At 43.5% G+C, this 20,078-nt stretch overlaps 1 protein-coding gene across 6 annotated transcripts in view; it reads left to right on the top strand.

The window, feature by feature from the left end:
• Positions 1–20,078, top strand: part of LOC132341439 (transcription factor RFX3-like) — a 210,322-nt gene that overhangs the window by 35,534 nt on the left and 154,710 nt on the right. For 4 of the 6 annotated variants that reach the window (XM_059873022.1, XM_059873021.1, XM_059873028.1 and 1 more), the window contains exon 2: positions 12,717–12,841. In XM_059873022.1, the coding sequence (XP_059729005.1) occupies positions 12,725–12,841 (117 nt within the window). In that variant the 5' untranslated portion in view covers positions 12,717–12,724. Of the gene's footprint in view, positions 1–11,142; positions 11,292–12,716; positions 12,842–20,078 lie in introns of those variants that run through there. The other 2 variants (XM_059873027.1, XM_059873025.1) reach the window with 2 other exon arrangements.

Raw genomic sequence — 20,078 nt, 5'->3', positions numbered from 1 at the left:
CCTGCCATCCCGAGGAAGACTCGCAGCTCATGTAAGTTCTGGGGCTCTGGAATAGCACAAATAGCTCGGATATGGTTAGTACCTAGTTTTCGTTGCCCTTGTGAAATTTCACATCCCAGGTAGATCACAGTCTGTTGGGCAATTTGTGCCTTTCCTCTGGATACTTTGTAACCTCCCATTCCCAGTGAATTTAAAATCTCAATGGTTACCTTTATACAGGTTGCTTTTTCTTCTGTAGCTATTAGTATATCATTAACATACTGAAACAATAGGTATTGGTCTCTTGGTACTTGCCCATTTTCGGTCCAAATCTCCAGCTCCTTTACCAGTTGGTTTCCGAATAGGGTCGGCGAGTTCTTGTCCCTTGTGGAAGTCGTGTCTAGGTGAGCTGGGTCTTTCTTCCGTTCCCTGGGTTTTCCCACTCAAAGGCAAACAGTTTCCTACTTTCTTTGTCAAGGGGGATGCAGAAAAAGGCATCTTTAAATCAATTACAGTAAACCATTTATATATCTCTTTTATGGATGTTAGCAATGTGTAGGGATTTGTTACCACTGGATAAATGTCCTTTGTTATTTTATTTATTGCTCTCAAAATCTGCACTTATTTATATTCACCATTTGGTTCCTTTACTGGAAATATTATGTCCTAACCTATTTTACAGATTCTATGTCTAGTCAGCTGCTATATTCTCCCAACACCATCGCCTTGGTAATGTTTTCCTGCTGGAACTGATCTCCCTGGTGAAACCTGTCTGAGCACTCTTGTTTCCAATGCCCCTCCTGCTTGCAATACGCGCATTGATTTAGGCTTAACCCTTGCATAACTGGTCCTCTACCACGACTACCTTTGCCACATCCCCTGAAATTTGGGTTCCCTTTTCCTTGTATTACTGCCAAAAGATTTTGCTGCTGCCTTTTACTAGCTTCTCTTTCGCGATTATTATATACTTTCCAGGCTACCTTCAGGATTCTGAGTTTTCATAACTATTTTTACTACTCGTGCCACCTTATCAGGATTTTCTCTACAAGTTCCAGCTGACTGTTTCTAAATAATTAAATCTGCAGGAGAAAAAGGCACTTTTACGAACACTGGCCCTTCTACTCCTACACCTTGTCGCAAGGGAGCAATCACAGTCCGTTTTCTGTCTGCCTATGTCTTTTCTTTCCACAACCGGGGCAAGCGTTGACCGGCTTCGGGTTCTGTGGGCTACTGGGGTTGCTGATTCATTACTATTACTATCTTTTTCACTTGCATCCCTCCCCCTCCTTTCTATCACAGTTAGGTTTTGCTCATCTTCCGAGGAAGAGGAATCAGGTGACAATGGGAGAGGAGGATAAAGAGAGAAAGGTGTACTAGATGAGACAGGTTCAGGATCAGGTGAGGTAGGGGCAGGCAGTGGGACAGGGTTAGGTTCTCTTAGTCTAATTGGAGCTACCTGTAAATCAATATCTGTAAAATTTTTCCTATTCACCGCCAAATGTTCTAGACAACGTTTCTTGCAAACTCCACACTTATCACTTGCAGATGCTCTAACCACCATTAATCTACATTCATCCCGCCATTCTGGCTTTCCCCGTAAATAGAAAAACAAATCAACATACGAAACCTCATCCGTTGTTGGGTTTTTTTGTTTTCTTGGTGTTTTTTCTTTTTTTTTTCCTTCTTTTTTTTTTTCTTTTTTTCCTTCTTGCTTACAAAACGACATTAACTGTGAAATACTGTTATATTGCAAAGTCCCGTGTTTTGGCTATTTTTTGCCATTCTCCAAGACACATTCTGGCCACTATGTATTACAGTAATTAATCAACTTAGCTTTACGTAATTCTTCCCCAAAATTACCCTGTTTCCAATGTGCTATTAAGCACCCCAAAGGAGAAGTTTGCGGAATAGAGGCATTGCTGCCCAAAATCCCTTTGAGCTTCTCCATCCAAAAATATACCACAAATGCCGAACCAGCAACGCTTTCGCGATTGTCTTACGGACGGCGCCTAGGCAGTACCACAGGAATTCCTTAGCCCAACCAAGCATAGCTTTCACTGCGTCTTATTGGCAGGCACCCAAACCAAAATAAAAGCACCTTACCTCTCTCCCGGGGACGTTGTGAGCGGCAGAGGCGGTCGTGGCCAATGGGCTCCCCGAGAACCCCTCGGTGCCGGCTGGAGCGTGATCGAGTCGCCAACTCACTCAGCAGCACTCACAGGGTCCCATCTCGGTCACCAGAATGTTAGCGTTCAGGAACACATAATCACGAGAAATGATTATATGCAGGTGCTTTTTTTGAAGAGCTCTGGGTGTCAGGGGTACAAACCCAAATCTGACTGACATGGGTTTGGGATGAACATGTTTTTATATTCTACTGTTATATAACTTTCATGTTAATTTTTAAACTTGTATTGTTCAATTGTATACATAGATTTCGGCCAAGCATAGCCTCCTTAGATTAGGAACATACAGTTTGTCATGGTTCTTCTTATGATTACACAATAATTATTTTTAATTATTAAACAATTATCGCATCTAACAATAATATCATTTATCATACTACTTACGCAGGTGAAACGCAAAGCTTTACATTTCAGAGTCTATCTTAACATTTTTCCAGGGCCCCACTATCACTGCTAAAACACCCCACAAAAGCGATTATTTCCTTTGTTCTCTTCTTTTTCTAGTGAATTACCTATGTGGGACCTTTTGGTCTCTGTCCAATTGGGCAGCCCCAGGGTTGAGTTGACGTCCCAAAGGTCCTATGAGGTGTCTTTTTACCAAATATAGGAGAGAAACTTCTGGGCTTTTTGCCTTTTTAAGCAGACAAAGAATAATTTTGCCACTCCATCAACAGGGGGCACATTCTTTCATTCTTGTATGAATCCCATCAGGCCTCATAAATTTATTAGGACCCAGCTGGAACATCAAGTCCTTCAAAACTTCAGGGTCAACTGGGAGTTGATAATTCTCACAGCCATGGTCCTCCAGCTTAGGGCACTGGGACCCTGTTAGTCTATCATGGGTGTTGTAGACAGAGGCAAAGAAAGCATTAAACATATCTGCCTTGTCCATGTCCCTGTTTTTGAGGTGATCATCCTCATCCTGTAATGGGCTGATGTAATTTCCGCACTGCCTATTGCCACTAATGCATTTAAAAAAAACCCCATTTATTGTCCCCCACAGTTCTGGCAGCTTCAACTCCAACTGAGCTTTGGTTGCACATATCTCCCTACAGTGGTGAACAGCACCCTTTTATTCTTCCCATGTCACCTGATGTTGCTTCCACTTGGCATATACCTTACTTTTTGGCCTTAGCTCCAGAGGAAGTTCCCTGCTTAGCCAAACCAGCATTCTGCCTCACCTGCTTGACTTCTGACATTTGGGAATTGCCTGCCTCTGTGCCCTTAACAGGTGATAATTAAAAGTTACCAGCACTGATGGACCCAGCACCTTCAAAAGCATTTTCCATGGGGACCTTACTCACTAATTCCCTGAGCAGCCTGAAGTCTGCTCGTCATGTCCAGAGTTGAGGTTTTGCTGGCACTTTTCCTTCTGTCAACAGATATTTTAAACTCGATTGCTTTGTGGTTGCTGTGGCCAAGACAGCTGCCAATCTCCACTTCTCTCACAAGACCTTCTCTGTTGACAAGCAACAAATCAAGGCGGGCATCTTTCCTAGTCAGCTCTCTTAGTACTTGTTCCATAAAGTTGTCATCCAGGTTTCTTAGGAATCTTCTGGACTTGTTTGTACCATCTATGTGGTGTTCCCAGTTAACATCAAGCATGTTGAATTCCCTCATAAAGACAAGGGCAGTTGATTTAGAGGTTTCTTTGTTCCTCAAAGGATAATTCATTGGTATCATTGTCCTGGCTAGGAGATCTATACTAGACTCCCACAATTGTCATCTGCATTATTTAGTTGTCCCTTATTCTTACCCAGATGCTCTCAACTGCACCATTGCCATCTGTAAGCTCCATACGTTCCACCCCCTCCAATACATACAATTCCACCCTCTCCCCCCCGCCTTGCCTGCCCTGCCTATCCCTCCTGAAGAGCCTGTAACTGTCCAGCATGGCACTCCAGTCACAGGACTCATCACACCAGGTTTCACTTATGCCAAGGATGTAAAATCTTTGGGTCTGGGCTGTTGTGGTTTGTTATTGACTAAACGCAAGGCACCTACAAAAGTCGTTTGTTCATTCTCTTCTGTTGTAGTTGGGCAGGAGAGAGGGAAAAAAAAGTTAACAAAGGGCTCATGAGTTGAGATAAGGACTGGAAAAAAAACACTTTAAGGGCAAAGGAGGTTCAAATTTAAAGGTATAAGGTAAATTTATTATTAACAGAATCAGAGGAGGATAATGAGAAGTAAAATAAGCTTTTAAAACACTTTTTTTTCCCTCCTAGCCCCTCTCTCTTTCTCACTGACAGTGCAGGGAGACAGTACATGGGGCTTTTGATTAGTTTGTCATTCAAGATTTTCTTTTTGTTCGCTCAGGGAGGGGAGTCTTTTCTCTGGTATGCCATGGCTTCCCTCCCATGGGCAAACAGTTTTTCCAAAACTGTTCTGGCATGGGTCACTCATCCACAGGGTGCAGTCTTTTAAGAATAGGCTGCTCTAGTTTGGAAGCAAGGGCTCTCTTTCTCTATCTCTGGAAGCAGGGGCGCTCTCTCTCTATTTGTGTTTCCTACTGGATCACAGCTTTCTCTAGCATCTACCCGCTCTGGCATGAGCACTTCTCTCATGGGCTGTGAGTGGATTTCTGCATCCCCCATGGACTTCATGGATTATGGGGGATAGTTTATTTCCCCATGGTCTTCATTATGGCTTGCAGAGGAATCTTGGCTCTGACACTTGGAGTACTTCTTCCCCCTCTTTCTTTTCCACCAACTTTGGTGCTGTCATGTTGTTTTTCCTCATGTCTTAACTTTCTCTTCTTCTCTGACTAGAAGAAAAACTGCTGCTCGTAGGTACCATTGCCAACAAGTTCTACTAATTCAAAGATTCCTATAGCATCCCGCAGCACCGAGAGGTTGATTTTGTCTAGGTTTCACACCGGACAGTTGCTCACCATGTTTTTGCTGCCAACCATGCAGCCCTACCACCACCAAGTGGGTAGTGGTGGCTGCCACGGCCCTGGCACTATTTAATACCTCTCTTCATGTGGGGTGCTGGGAAGGAGAAGCTGCCCCTGCCACCCATGCCTTTCTCCCGCGGCACAGCTGGCTAGGGGCAGCCAGGCAGGCAAAGATTACTGTAGGCCACACCAGGATGGTGGTGTTAGCGTTCAGGAAAACATAATCACGAAAAACGAATATATGCAGGTGCTTTTATTGAAAAGCTCTGGGTGTCAGGGGTACAAACCCAAATCTGACTCCGACATGGGTTCAGGATGAACATGTTTTTATATTCTACCGTTATATAACTTTCATGTTCATTATTAAACTTATATTGTTCTATTGTATACATAGATTTCAGCCAAGCATAGCCTCCTTAGATTAGGAACACATAGTTTCTCACGATTCTTCTTACGATTATGCAATAATTATATTTAATTACTAAACAATCATCACATCTAACAATTATATAATTTATCATACTACTTATGCAGGTGTAACGCAAAGCTTAACATTTCAGAGTCTATCTTAACATTTTCCAGGGCCCCACTATCAGTGGCGGCTGCAGCAGCCCATCACTGCAGGCTGTGCTGGGATGGCCCAAGGTGCAGTGCCTTGCCACCCCTGGGAAAAAAGCCATGCACGCACTGTTTTGATTTTCTTCTTAAATATGTCATCACAGAGGTGTTACCAACCTCTCTAATTGGGCCAGCAGCATGTCTATCTTCAGAGCCATCAGAGATTTGCTCTGTCTGACATGGTGAAACCTTCTAGCAGCTTCTCACAGAAGCCACTTCTGTGCCCCCCCTCCTCCCCCACCCCCGCTACCAAAAACCAGGCTGTGCCAAATCAAATCAACACAGGGCCAAAGCTTTGATCCCGTCTTGTTTGTTCCTCATGCATTGGTATAGAAACACTTCAGGTGTGGTTTATTGTAGCTGATACCTTATGGAGCCAATTGGCCGATTGAGGGATCCCACTAGTGCTCACCTCATCATGTTTTGGCGCACTGTCTCACTGTCTATCACTGGCAAGCCTGGTTTCATCCATTTCCCCTTCCAATCTAGTTTATTGCCTCACTAGTTCCTGTGCTAGAACCATTTTTCCCCTCTGAGATACGTGCATCTCATCAGGTGTCAGTAGATCAGGTGTTGAGTAATCATCCCATGGTCATAAAACCCAAAGTTTTTCCTATGACACCAGCCTGGGAGCCATGTGCTGATCTGATGGATCTGCCTGTTCCTTTCTATATTATACCTTGCTACTGGAAGGATCAAGGAAAAGACTACCTTTGCTCCCAATCTTTCAACCAGTTGTCCCTAGGCCCTGAAATCCCTTTTGACTGACCTTGGACTTCTCTTTGTTATCATTACTGACTTGAAGAACCTATAACAGGTAATAATCAGAGGACCTTATTAGACTGGAGAGTTTTCCAGTAATGTCCCTTACCCGAGCCCCTGGGAGACAGAAGACTTCCCTGTGGGTCGTGTCTGGTCTGCATATGGGGCCCTCTGTTCCCCTTAGAAGGGAGTTATGTATGACAACTACCTTTCTTCTCCTCTTAACAGAGATGGTCATGATGCAGGGGGTAGATTGTGTTGCCCTAGGTGGCCCCTCTATCCCAGAAGGACCTTCTTCCACCTCATCAGTTGACCGTCCTGGCTCCAGGGCTTCATACCTGTTGTAAAAAGTGCCAGTCCTACTTGTCATTGTCAAGTTTTCAGGCAGAGGAGCCTCCCTTCAAGTATGGACAGTGATCAGCTTCCAGCCTTCCTGTTCAACAGACCTTTAACTAACTACTTGACAAGGTTCCAGGTTGTCCTGGTTCTGGCCAGGAGTGGCATGGCTAGGACCTGGAGGTTATTCTATACTACCTCATGTCATTATCGGGGTGGGAGGAAGGGAGTCTCTTCCGAGGTCAGCGTAATTTGCCAGAGAGAGTGATTGGATACTGTCTATTGTCAGGGGGTTTCCATGTTTTCTTGTTCTGGTTCCAACCAGGACAGGGTTAATTTTTTGCAGTAGTTGGGGTGGGGTGCAGCTAGGACATGGGAGTTATTCAATACCACCTCATTGCTGGGGGCAGGGGGAAGGGGCTCTTTCTTCCAGGTAGAAGGGGTTCCTTCTGGTGGAGAAAAAGTGGTGAGGGGAAGATGATTGGTGTTGCTTATTGTTGCTGGCTCCATGGTGATCATTATTTGCATATGAATCATTCTCTCTTTTTGCATACCTTTGTTATTACTATTGTTGCTGTTTCCAGTAAATTGTTCTTCTCTCAACCCGTGATCTTTACCTTTTGTGCCTCCAATTCTCCTCTCTAGCCTGCCATGGGGAGGGGGAGGAGGGGGAGTGAGTGAGCAGCAGTGTGGTTTGGAGAGTCTCAGTGGGAACACTAAACTGGGGAGTACCATTCCTAAACCACTACACGTGTTTACCTGGCTCTCCACTACAATGGGAGACAATGACAAGAAACAAACCTCTCCAGTCCCACTAATTAATGGACTGTCAAGAAACTACAGGCACCACTTTCAGGAAGATCAACATGGACTTTGCAACTGATAAGATGTTAAACCAGGGGGGATCCGAGACATCAAACTGAGATGGAGGCAGGAATTGATAGAACTATACAAACTGATTAAGAGAATTACAGGGGAAAGAGGAAGCAGGGAGAGACAAAGAGGGGGGATAGACAGAAAGGGGGATAAAAGTTTCCAGTCACAGGTAAAATGGAGCCAGTCAGTATGCTTGTCTGGCTGAGCCCTGTGCCTGATCACTGCAGAATGTCCTATTTTCTTATATTTTCTTTTAAAATGTTTTCTTAACTATCACCCTGCTTAATCTCACTCTCTGTCCTCTGTGTATGTGTTGCCCAACTGGCAACTAAATACCACACACAGCTGCTCGCTCACTTCCCTTTGCCCCCATTCCCATTGTGATGGGAAGGAGAATCGGGAAAGAAAATTAAACTCATGGATTGAGATAAGAACAGTGTAATAATTGAAACGAAGTAAAATATAATAATAATGACGGTAATATGGTAATACTAATGCTACTGCTAATAGTTTTAATAAAAATGAGAGGGAGGGAGGAAGGTAAAACCCAAGAAAAAGAAATTATGCACAATACAAATGCTCACCACCCACTGACCGAGCAGCAATTGGCCCCTTCTGGCTAACTCCCCCCAGTTTATTCACTGAACATGATGTTCTATCGTACAGACTATCCCTTTGGGAGGTTCAGGTCAGCTGCCTGGAGTATGCTTCTCCCAGCTTCTTGTGCATCTCCTCCCTGACAGAGCATGAGACACTGAAAAGCCCTTGACTCAGCGTAAGCACTGCTCAGCAACAACCAAAACATCTGTGTTATCAGCATCATTCTCATACAGAATCCAAAAGACAGCGCTGTACCAGCTACTGAGAAGAAAATGAATTCTATCCCAGCTGAAACTAGGACAGTATGTGTGCTGCAAGGAACAGGTGCCAGCAGCTGGTGAGACCCGTGTTTGTGTGAGTGAAATTTGGTGCCCAGCTACTGGAGTCAGATTGGGGGGTGTAGGCACCCTGGGACCTGTGGTATCAGCTACAGGAGTGAGTGAGGGTTCTACCATCAGTAGTTGGACAGGCTCTAGCTCTCTGAATCATCATCATATGGTTTGGGTTGGAAGGGACCTTTAGAGGTCCAACCCCGCTGTCATGAGCAAGGAATCCCTTTACGGTCAGGTTGTTCCCGATGCCCCCCAAGATGAGGTTTGTCTTCTTGGTTGCCAGGGCTCACTGCTGACTCATACTGAGCTTCCTGTCAACCAGCACCCTCCAGATCCCTTTCTGCAAGGCTGCTCTCCAGCCACTACTCTCCCAATCTATAATTGTTCCTGGCATTGCTCTGTCACAGGTGCAGAATCTGGCTTTTAGACTTTTTAATTTTCGTGCTATTGGTGATTGCTCCAGTCTATCCAGATCCCTCTGCATGGCCTCTTGTCCCTCAAGAGATTCAGCAGCTCCCCCCAGTTTGGTATCATCAGCTAATTGCTCTCATGGACAAGGACACCTTTCACTAGATCATCTAAATAACTTTCCCATCTAAATTAGTTGAAAACCATTGCCCCTTTTCCTGAGTCTACTGGCCCTGGTAAAACGTCTTTCTCCATATTTTTTAGAAGCCCTCTTTTAGTGTTAAAAGGCCACTATAAGATCTCCCTGGAGTCTTCTCTTTTCCAGGCTGAATGACCCCAGCAACAGATATGAAATTGGGAGGAGCTGTTGATAGACCAGATGTCTCTTGTGCCATTCAGAGGGCTCTTTACACTCTAAAGAACTGGCAGAGATGGATCTCATGATATTCAACAGGTGGGAATGCAGAGTTCATCTGGGGAGGATTTACCCCAGGCACCAGTACAGGTTGCAGGATGACTAGCTAGAAAGTAGTTTTGGGGAGAAGAAAATGTGTCCTGATGGAGAAGAAGCTGAACATGAGCCAGCAATGCACCCCAATGACAAAAGAGGCCAATAGTATCCCGGGCTGCATTAGGAAGAGCATTGCTAGTATTTGAGGTTGATCCTTCCTCTCTACTCAGTCCTAGTGAAGCCACATGTTCAGTTCTGGGCTCCTCAGTACAAGAAAGGGCAATGGCAGCAAAGGACTACAATGATGATTAAGGTACTGGAGCATATGCCATATGAGGAGAGGCTGAGAGATCTGAGACTATTCAGCTTGGAAAGAGAAGGCTCAGGGAGGACCTTATCACTGTGCATAAATACCTGATGGGTGGGAGCGAAGATGTGGGAGCAAGACTCTTCTCAGTGGTGCTCATTGACAGGACAGGAGGCAATGGGCACGAATGGAAAAAAAAATGGAAATTCCATCTGAATACTCAAATACACTTTTTTACTGTGAGGTTAGTCAAGAACTATAGCAGGTTTTACAAAGATGTTGTGAAGTGTCTATCCTGGGAGGTATTAAGAACCCAACCGGACATGGCAACTTGTTCTAGGTGACCCTGTTTTGAGCAGGAGGGTTGGACTAGATGATCTCAAAAGGTTCCTTCCAACCTAAACAATTCTGTAATTCTGTGCAAAACTGAAGATTACTCTAATTCCTGTTATGTATAAGTGTGGTCATTTGACCCTGGCTGGATGCCAGGTACCCACTAAAGCTGCTCTATTACTCCCTTCTTCAACTAGACAGGGGAGAGAAAATATAATGAAAGGCTCATGAGTTAAGGACCAGGAGAGATCACTTGTTGATTACTATCACAGGCAAAACAGACTTGACTTGGGTAAATTAATTGAATTTATTACCAATTGAAATCAGAGCAGGTCAATGGCAAGCAAAACAAATCTTAAAAATACCTTCCCCCCACCTCTCCCTCTTTCCTGGGCTCTACCTTCTCCCTCCCCAGCAGCACAGGGAGATAGAGAATGGGGATTACAGTCAGTTCATCACATGTTCCTGCTGCTGCTCAGGGAGAGGAGTCGGCGTCCTTCCCCTGCTCCAGCATGGGGTCCGTCCCATGGGAGACAGTCCTCCACAAACTTCTCAAACATGAGTCCTTCCCACAGGTTACAGTTCTTCAGGTACTGCCCCAGTGTGGATCCCTTTCCATGGGGTACAGTTCTTCAGGCACAGCCTGCTCCACTCTGGGTCCCCCACAGGGTCACAAGTACTACGGGCAAACCCGGTCCAGTGTGGGCTCCTCTCTCCATGGGTCCGCAGGTCCCTGTCAGGACCCTGCTCCAGCACGGGCCTCTCACAGGGTAACAGCCTCCTCTCAGGAATCCACCTGCTCCAATGTGGGGCTCTTCCATGGCCTGCAGGGGCACAGCTGCTTCACCATGGTCTTCACCACAGGCTGCAGAGGAATCTCAGCTCTGGCACCTGGAGCACCTCCCCCTCCTTCTTCACTGTCCTTGGTGCCTGCAGAGTTGCTTCTCTCACATGTTGTCACTCCACTCTTTTCTGAACTGCAATTGCTTCTATGCAATACCTTTTTTTTTCCTTCTTAAATATAACAAATGTGTTATTACCATCACTGATTGTCTCAGCCTTGGCCAGTGGTGGGTCCGTCTTGGAGCTGTCTGGCTTTGGCTCCGTCAGACATGGAGGAAGCTTCTAGCAGCTTCCCTCAGAAGCTACCCCTGTAGCCCCCGCCCCTGCCCCAACTCGCAAAACCTGGCCACACAAACCCAACTGAGTAAGTAATCTTCAGTCTTCTTTATGATAATCTGAATAGGTTTTCTTTGTAAAGCATTTTCCTTTACTGTTGGACCATTTCTGTGCTGTATCCAAATTTTGAATGGCCCTCCTAAAAATGTCAGTGCCACAACCTCATGTAGGGGTAAAATACCTGTTTATAATCCTAGTGATTACATTGACACTATCTGCTAAAAAAGCTTACTTGAGTCACTTTTTCACCTTTAAAATGCTTTCCAGGTTCTTCTTCTCAGGTCGAAGCCCCTCATTTTATCACCTACCAGAGCTTTAACTCAGCATTTGAATATGAAAAATTTATAGTGCAACTCAGTAAACCAGAGGAAGGACAGCTTTGAAGAATGTGTAGTCATTTACAAGCTGATGGCAGGACTTTGACTTATTTCTGATTTTAATGAGTTGTTCCTGAAGTCACATAAATAAGTGAGAAAAGTTTCTATTGATTTGCATTATTAAATAAGATATCTTGAGGGCAAGCAAGGTAAGAGAAAACTTTTAATGTTTTAGTACATAAGGATTTGAACTGTTTCAGGGAAGAAAATAAAAAGAGAAATTTTTTTCTGGTATTGCATATTTTACCCATTGTGTTCTTGCAGTATACTTTATTCAGTGTATGTTAGTTCTTTCTGAAAGCTGATGATATTGAAGGTACTATAATTTACTTGTACTGTGATTACTACATAAATTACTCTTTTTGTTCTTTAGAATTGTAATAACTTAGTTTGAAATACTTCCATAATTCAGTTTTTTTGCATTGATGATTGCAAGTCTTTTTGTGAAGGTATGCTTAATTAAGAAGTAAGCATTTATATGTGCAGCTTCTAGAATTAATTATTTTTATGCATATAGGTAGCTTAAAGTGTGTTGTCTTAATATGGTAAAAGGTTTTGAGTCTCCTCTCAAAATTTAAGAATAGTTGCAACTTATGTATACAAGTGTAGTTAGAGAAGAATCAGGACTGTGAACAGATGTTTTTCTAAAAGTTCTTTAAAGCAGTAAATAGGTTTGTGTGCACCTTGCTTCTGACTTGATAAATCTATTTGCTATTACAAAGCAGACTGTAAACTGTTAGGAAAAAATCATGAAGTCCAAAGCTTATTCTCTTCTTGATGTGCTGCAAGCTCTAAGCAGACCTTAGATTAGACAAAGTAATATTATAGAATATAGAAAATAGAATATAGAATATAGGATATAGAATATGAATTTTCTAATATTTCAGGCCAAAGCAGCATTTTAAAAAATGAAAAATAAATATTTCTGTGTACTTATGTAATAGTATGTGAAACAATCTTTAGCTAATCCCCTGATTTGATTTTGGGTGGATATACTTCTTTTAAGATCTGAATAAGTGACAAAAAGCAAAGAAGTTTGTGCTGAACTTTTAATTTTACATTTTAATTTTATTCAGAGACCACGATGCAGACATCAGAGTCTGGGTCAGACACAGGTTCGACTGTGACTTTACAAGCATCTGTGGCTGGCCAGGCAGCAGTGCCCACACAGGTTGTACAGCAGGTACCGATTCAGCAACAGGTAGGTGTCTGTTAATTTTGGAAAAAAAAAAAGCCCTGGCAAGACAGAATGATGCATTTCAATAGGTGTAGTGAAAAACTGATTTTGTACAAGGCTGCAAAACCAATTCCTTTTCACTGTTTTATTCAATTTTATTTTGATGGAACTAAAATATCTACATAAGCAGACATGCAGTTTTCAGAGTTTATTTCTTGAACTAGAATATTTGTTAAACACCAGAAATATATATGCATGATTCTATAAGTAGATTACTATTAAATATGTGCAATATCTCATAAAAATTACATTCATTTTAGTTACTGAATATTCACACTTATTCCTTTGAAAGGAATATGGATTTTTAAAATGAATTCAATATAGATATAAAATTCAAAAACAATGTAATTTTGTACTTCTAAGCTGATCTCCCTGCAGGTTCTTGAGCAAATGCAAAGACATGTGAAGTAAAACTGTAAGTAATGCATAATTTGGATTTGTCAGGGAATTAAAGGGGCTTCTGAAGCAGCCAGCTCAGCACACACTTCTGTGACATGATTAATTACCTATGCAGCCCCACCAACATTGGAGGGTGTGCTGCATGGGGAGATCGAGGAGGGAAATAGGAGTTGGAAAACAGGAACTGATTGTGAAAAGCCATGAGTTTTGTTTAAGACTCCTTTAGTATGTGTAATTTAGCTTTTTCATTTTTAAAAAAAAGTTCTTTGTTCCACTTGGAAGGGATCTACAATGACTGTCTACTTCAACTACCTGACCACTTCAGGGCTGACCAAAAGCATAATATTAAGGGCATTGTGCAAATACCTCTCAAACACTGACAGGCTTGGGGCACCAACCACGTTTCTAGGAAACCTGTTCCAGTGTTTGACCACCCACTCAGTAAAGAAATGTTTTCTAATATCTAGTCTGAACCTTTTCTCATGCAGCTTTAAACTATTCCTACTCATCCTGTCACAGGATACCAAGGAGAAGAGATCATCATCTCCCTCTCCACTTTCCCTCCATTCAGCTGTCACTGTTTCAGGTTATTTGGGTGAAATCTGATGTTCTTTGTTCATATAACTTGGCTTTACAGTTTCAAAATCAACAATATTAAAACTGAGAATAGCTTGTTAAATTACGTAAGTCTGTTTCTGTGCTAGTGAATCACTGTTGTCTAAACTAAAACTTCTAGCATTGTGTTAAGTTTAGTCTTAAAATTTAAGGTGATTTTTTTTCTGCATGTGTTGTGGGTTAATACTGGCAGAATGCCAGGCACCCACAAATGCCGCTCACTCACTCCTATCTGCAGCTGGACAGAGGAGATAAAATTTAACAAAGGGTTCATGTGCTGAGATAAGGACTGGGAAGGATCACTCATCAAATACCATCATGGTCAAAACAGGTTAAACTTAGAGATACAAAGTGAATTTATTGCTAACAAAATCAGGGCAGGATAATGAGAAGTAAAATTAACCTTTAAAAACACATTCCCCCACCCCTCCCTCCTTCCCAGCTCTACTGCCTACCCCAGCAGCATAAGGAGACAGGGAATGGTGGTTATGGTCAGTTCATCACCCGGGGCTTCTGCTGCTCAGGGAGAGGAGTCATTCGCCTGCTGCATCGTGGGGTCCCTCCCATGGGAGACAGTTCTCTGTGAACTTCTCTGACGTGAGTTCATCTCACAAGCAACAGCTCTCTGCGAACTGCTGCAACGTGAGTCCAGCCCACAGGCAACAGTACCCCTCAAACTGCTGCAGAGTGGGTCACTCTTCCATGGGGTACAGTCCTTCAAGGACAGGCAGCTCCATCCTGGGAGCAGGGCCCCTCCCTCGACAGGTCTCCCAGAGGATCACAGTTTCCTCCCAGGTGGCATGGGGCTCTTCCATGGGTTGCAGGTGGATCTCTGCATCACTGTGGTCCTCCATGGGCTGCAGGGGGACAGCCTACTTCACCATGGTCTTCACTACAGGGTGCAGAGGAATCTCGGCTCTGGTGCCTGGAGCACCTCCTCCCTGTCCTTCTTCACTGACCTTGGTGTCTGCATAATTGCTCTTCTCGCATGTTCTCACTCTGCTCTTCTCTGGCTGAAAATTACAACTGTGCCACAACCTTTGTTTTGCTTTCTTCTTAAATATGTTATCACAGAGGTCTTACCACGATTTCTAATTAGCCCAGCCTTGATCAGAGGCATGTCCATCTTTGGAGCCCCAAGGGATTGGCTCTGCCAGACATTGTGGAAGCTTCTGGCAGCTTCTCACAGAAACCACCTCTGTGCTCCCCCCAACCAAAAAACAGTCCATGCAAACCCAATACAGCATGTTCTTTGCAATACTGTTTAACTGTCTCATACATTTAACTAATAATATTTCCTGGTATACAGACTCAATTCATAATGCATAATAATTACATTAATATCAGTTCTACTTATAATGTACCTTGGAATACATTTGCTTTTTTTTTTAAACATGCTGTCTTCCCCAAAACCCCCAAAATGCAGTGTTTCAACAAAACATTCAAATACTGGGCACTTAACATGAATTTAAAAGTTTATCTTTGTGTACTTTCTCCTCTTTTAGTTTAAAATTATTCCCTCTTGTCCTGTTACTATCTGCCTGTGGGAAAAGGATAAGGTCTTTCTATTATTGTGCTAACTTTTAAAATTAAGCTACTATGGTGCTTTGGCTTAGTAAAGATTTCTATGAAGCTTACTGTGGTTAACTCTTTTTAAGCTTTGCTTCAAACTTTTGAAAACTAGATATAGTTTATATCAGAATATATTTTTAATAAGGTATTACTTATGTTCTAGTGTTATTATTTCAAATATTTCTTTTTCACTATTTTAACTGTATTTAGGAGCATTTTCTGATTCTGTTGGACTGTATTTTTCAGTTGAGTCTTATTTTGAAAGTATAAGTTATGTAAGGTTTCAGAAAGGAATGTTGGGGGATCAGCCTGGCCAAGGAAGAGGAATTTGCTGCAATAATTTGTATAGACTGAAAAGGTGATGCATATGTAGTGAAAGCCAATGCAGATGATTCTGCAGTGATTAGGACGAAATATGAAAGAGATACTAGTTTAGAGAGAAAAGGATAGATTATAAAAGTGTTGAGAAAAGGTCAGGGATTCTAAAGGAATTGAAGGTGTCAGGCAGCAACTAACAGAACGGGATGACAGTCTTAAGCTGAACCAAGGGAAACTTAGGTTGGATGCTAGGGAAAAGTTTTTTACTGAAAGAATGATAAAGTACTGGAATCATCTGCCCGGAGAGGTGGTAGAGTCACCATTCCTGGATGTGTTTAAAAAAAGATTGGATGTGGCACTCAGTGCCATGGTTTAGTTGAGGTGTTACGGCATGGGTTGGACTTGATGATCTTTAAGGTCTCGTCCAACCTAGTGGTTCTGTGATTCTGTAGGGTAAGGAAAAGGAAGAATCAGCAGTCCAGCCTGATCAGCAGCCCAGAGCCATGTCAGAGCTTGGAAGCTCTTTTGAGCCAATCAGACAAGGAGGGGTCATAACCAGGAACACTGTGGGAGATTTAAACAACTCCAGAAAGCATGAGCAACCCAGAAAGTGTCGAACAGGGTGAGCAAACAGGATGTGGCACGTCAGAAGGATGTGACACTGCAGTTCACATGGGCAGGGCATATGGGGAGGGTGGTGCAATCTGAAAGTAGGTCCACAGCTCAGGTAAGTGCTAACTAAGTGCTCTAGGTCTCAGCCATAATGGTGGGCACTTGTCTCAGAGCCAAAAACAGTGTGTCTACTGAGATAGCCCCTAAGAAGTCTGATGCTTCTAACCCAGCTGGAACTGGTAAGGAAGATGTCAGTAAAGGTGGTAGCTTGCAATGGATGCCCGGATGCTTCTCCTGGAGAAAAGGCTGGTACCTGCACAAAGCATGCACAGGTTGATGACCTGTTGCGGCAGGTGGCTGAATTACATGACAGTTAATAGGCTGCACAGTATTAGAGGGGCTGAAATGGAGATAGATAATGTGGCTTTGGAACCATCCACCTACAATGGATACCACTGAGCATGAGGCACCTTTGAACCTGGTGACCCACAAAAGCAGGGTTCCAATTCAACCTCCACCCTCCAACATCCAGACCAAAACCAGATTTGATGCTTTAAAGGCTTTAGATGCCCATGAGCAAGGCCAACAAGGAGAATCCACACCAGCAGCACACAGCAGTTACCATAAAAAGAAACTTTGAGTGCTCATAGTGTGTGACTCTATTAAGGGGCACTGAGGCCCCCACCTGCCAAGCCTGATAAACGGTCACGAGAGGTATGTGCCTACCAGGGGGTAGGATCCATGATGTTATTGAGAGGGTACCCCAACTTGTCAAGAGCATAGACTAGTACCCACTACTACTTTTTCATGTGGGTACAAATGACGCTGCAAGCCAAAAAATAGATAGGATCAAGGAAGACTATAAAACCCTGGCAAGGCAGGTGAAAAACATCAGTGCCTAAGTCATCTTCTCATCTATCCTACTGGTTAGAGAATTGGGGACAGCCAGAAGCAGACATGTAGTGCACATCAATGTCTGGCATTGTGGCTGGTGCCATCGAGAAGGTTTTGGTTTTTATGACAATGATTGTAGCCTGTTAGGGAGGGATGGGATCCACCTGTCTAAAACGGGCAAGAGAATTTTTGGCAGCAGGCTGGCTAGTTTGGTGAGACAGGCTTTAAACTGAAGGACTCAGGGAATGGGGTCCAAAATGGCAATGCTCATGCCATTGCTTCCTCACAGGGAGTAGGCCATGCCAACCAGTGCAGCGACAGATGTTCCTGGGCTGCCTCTTAGGATGAAAATCACAGGGCTAACCACACTGAGGGTGTCTATGGCTGTGGTGAATCCTCTTAGACCTATTCTAGGTAACCTGCACGCTTGATTATCTCTCTGAAGTGCCTGTATACAAACACACTCAGCATGGGGAATAAACAGGAAGAACTGGAAATCTCTGTGTGGTACCAGGGCCATGATCTCATTGCAATTACTGAGACATGGTGGGATAGCTCACACGACTGGAATGTTGTTATGGATGGCTATGTACCGTTTAGAAAAGACAGGTCAGTGAGGAAAGGTGGTGGAGTTGCTCTTTATGTGAGACAGCAACTGGAATGTATCAAGTTCTACCCAGGGGCAGATGAATCAGTTGGGAGTTTATGGATGAGAATTAAGGGACAGGCTGATATGGGTGACACCATTGTGGTTGTTTGCTACAGACCACCTGATCAGGAGGAGAAAGTTAATGAGGCTTTTTATGGACAGCTGGAAATAGCCTCATGGTCACAGGCTCCAGTTCTCCTGAGTGTTCTCAACCACCCTGATATTTGTTGGAGAGACAACACAGTTTGGTGCACACAGTCCAGGAAGTTCCTGCAGATTATTGATGAAAACTTTTTGAGTCAAGTGGTGGAAGAGCCAATGAGAAGAGATGTGTTGCTGGACCTTGTGCTAACAAACCAGAAGGGACTGTTTGAATAGGTGAAGGTTGGGGGCAGCCTTGGCTGTAGTGACCATGAGGGTGGAACTCAGGATCCTGCATGGAGGAAGCAAAGCAGTAAGCAGGACTAGAACTCTGAACTTCTGGAAAGCTAACTTTGACTTTTTCAAAGACCTACTTAAAAGGTATCCCATGGGTTAGGGCCCTAGAAGAGAAGGGGGTCCAAGAGAGCTGGTCAGTATTCAAGCATCACTTCCACCACGCTCAAGACCAGTGTATCCCCATGAGCAAGAAATCAGGCAAAGGGGGAAGGAGACCTGCATGGATGAGCAGGAAGCTTCTAGTAAGTCTCAAATGGAAGAAAAAAATTATGGTATGTGGAAAAAGGGACTGGCCACATGGGAGGACTATAGGGATATTGTCAGAATATGCAGGGATGTGATGAGGAAGGCCAAGGCCGACTTGGTTCCACAAGAGCAAGTGTATGGTCCCGCACCTGGGGAGGAATAACCCCAAGTACCAGTACCAGTTGGGGGCTGACCTACTAGAGAGCAGCTCTGCAGAGAAGGACCTGGGAGTCTTGGTGGATGGCAATTTGACTATGAGCCGTCTGTGCCCTTGTGGCTAGAGGGCCCAATGGATCTTGGGATGCATCAGGAAGAGTGCGGCCAGCAGGTCAAGGCAGGTGATCCTCCCCCTCTACTCGGCCCTAGAGAGGCCATATCTGGAGTATTGTGTTCAGTTCTGGGTTCCTCAGAACAAAAAAGACAAGGAACTACTGGAGACAGTCCAGTGGAGGCCACAAATATGATTAGGGGTCTGGAGCATCTCTCTTATGAGGAGAGACTGCAGGAGCTGGGCCTGGTTAGTCTAGAGAAGAGAAGACGGGATCTTATTAATGCATATAAATGTCTCAAAGGCAGGTGCCAAGAGGATGGTCCCAGACTCTTCATTGGTGCCCAGTGAAAGAACAAGGAGCAATGGCCGCAAACTAAGATACAAGAAGTTCCACCTCAACATGAGGAAGAACTTCTTTCTATTGAGGGTGGTAGAGCACTGTAATAGCTGCCCAGGGAGGTGATGGAGTCTCCCTATCTGGAGACATTCAAAACCCACCTGGAGGTGTTTCTGTGTCACCTGCTCTAGGTGACCCTGTCTTGGCAGGGGGATTGGACTGGATAATCTCCAGAGATCCCTTCTAACCATAACTATTCTATGATTCTGGGAAGAAGATGTCAATCTAGTATAACACTAAGAAATGTGATGAAGAATGTGGGTAAGATAGGTGCTTTTCCACTGTAGGAAAAGAAAAGGCTCTCAGGCCTTAAAACAAGGTCTTTGATGAAGAAGAGTGGCATTGATCTGAAAAAAATTAATGCATATATTATATATTTGCTTGAATTTAAAATTTGAATTTATGTACACATACTTTAGGAGCAGACTACTTTAGGTAAAAATAAAAAATTTAGAAGAAATAATTTATTTTAAAAAATCCTTTCTTTTAGCTATGAGGGGAAAAATTTTTAAGCATCTAAATTATTTTCTGCTGAAAGAAATTTTTTATTTGCATGCTGACAATATAACTATGGCTTTCATGAAAGTTTGATATGGTGATTCAAATGAAGAAAAAAGAAATGTCCTTAAGGAAAAACTAAGATTCCCTTCTGAATGTAGTGGCAGTGGTTTCACAGATGTTTTCAAATGACACAGCAATTGTCATTTTTGGAACCTTGAATTGGGGAAGGGAGAAACCTATATATGTACAAGTAAAACGTAGCAAAAGTAAGGGGAAAAAGTGAGAAGCA

This window comes from Haemorhous mexicanus, chromosome W, assembly GCF_027477595.1.
Source record: "Haemorhous mexicanus isolate bHaeMex1 chromosome W, bHaeMex1.pri, whole genome shotgun sequence".
Taxonomy (NCBI): Eukaryota; Metazoa; Chordata; class Aves; order Passeriformes; family Fringillidae; genus Haemorhous; species Haemorhous mexicanus.
The sequence above is the reverse complement of the archived record's forward strand: the minus strand, read 5'-3'. Positions and strand labels throughout refer to the sequence as shown.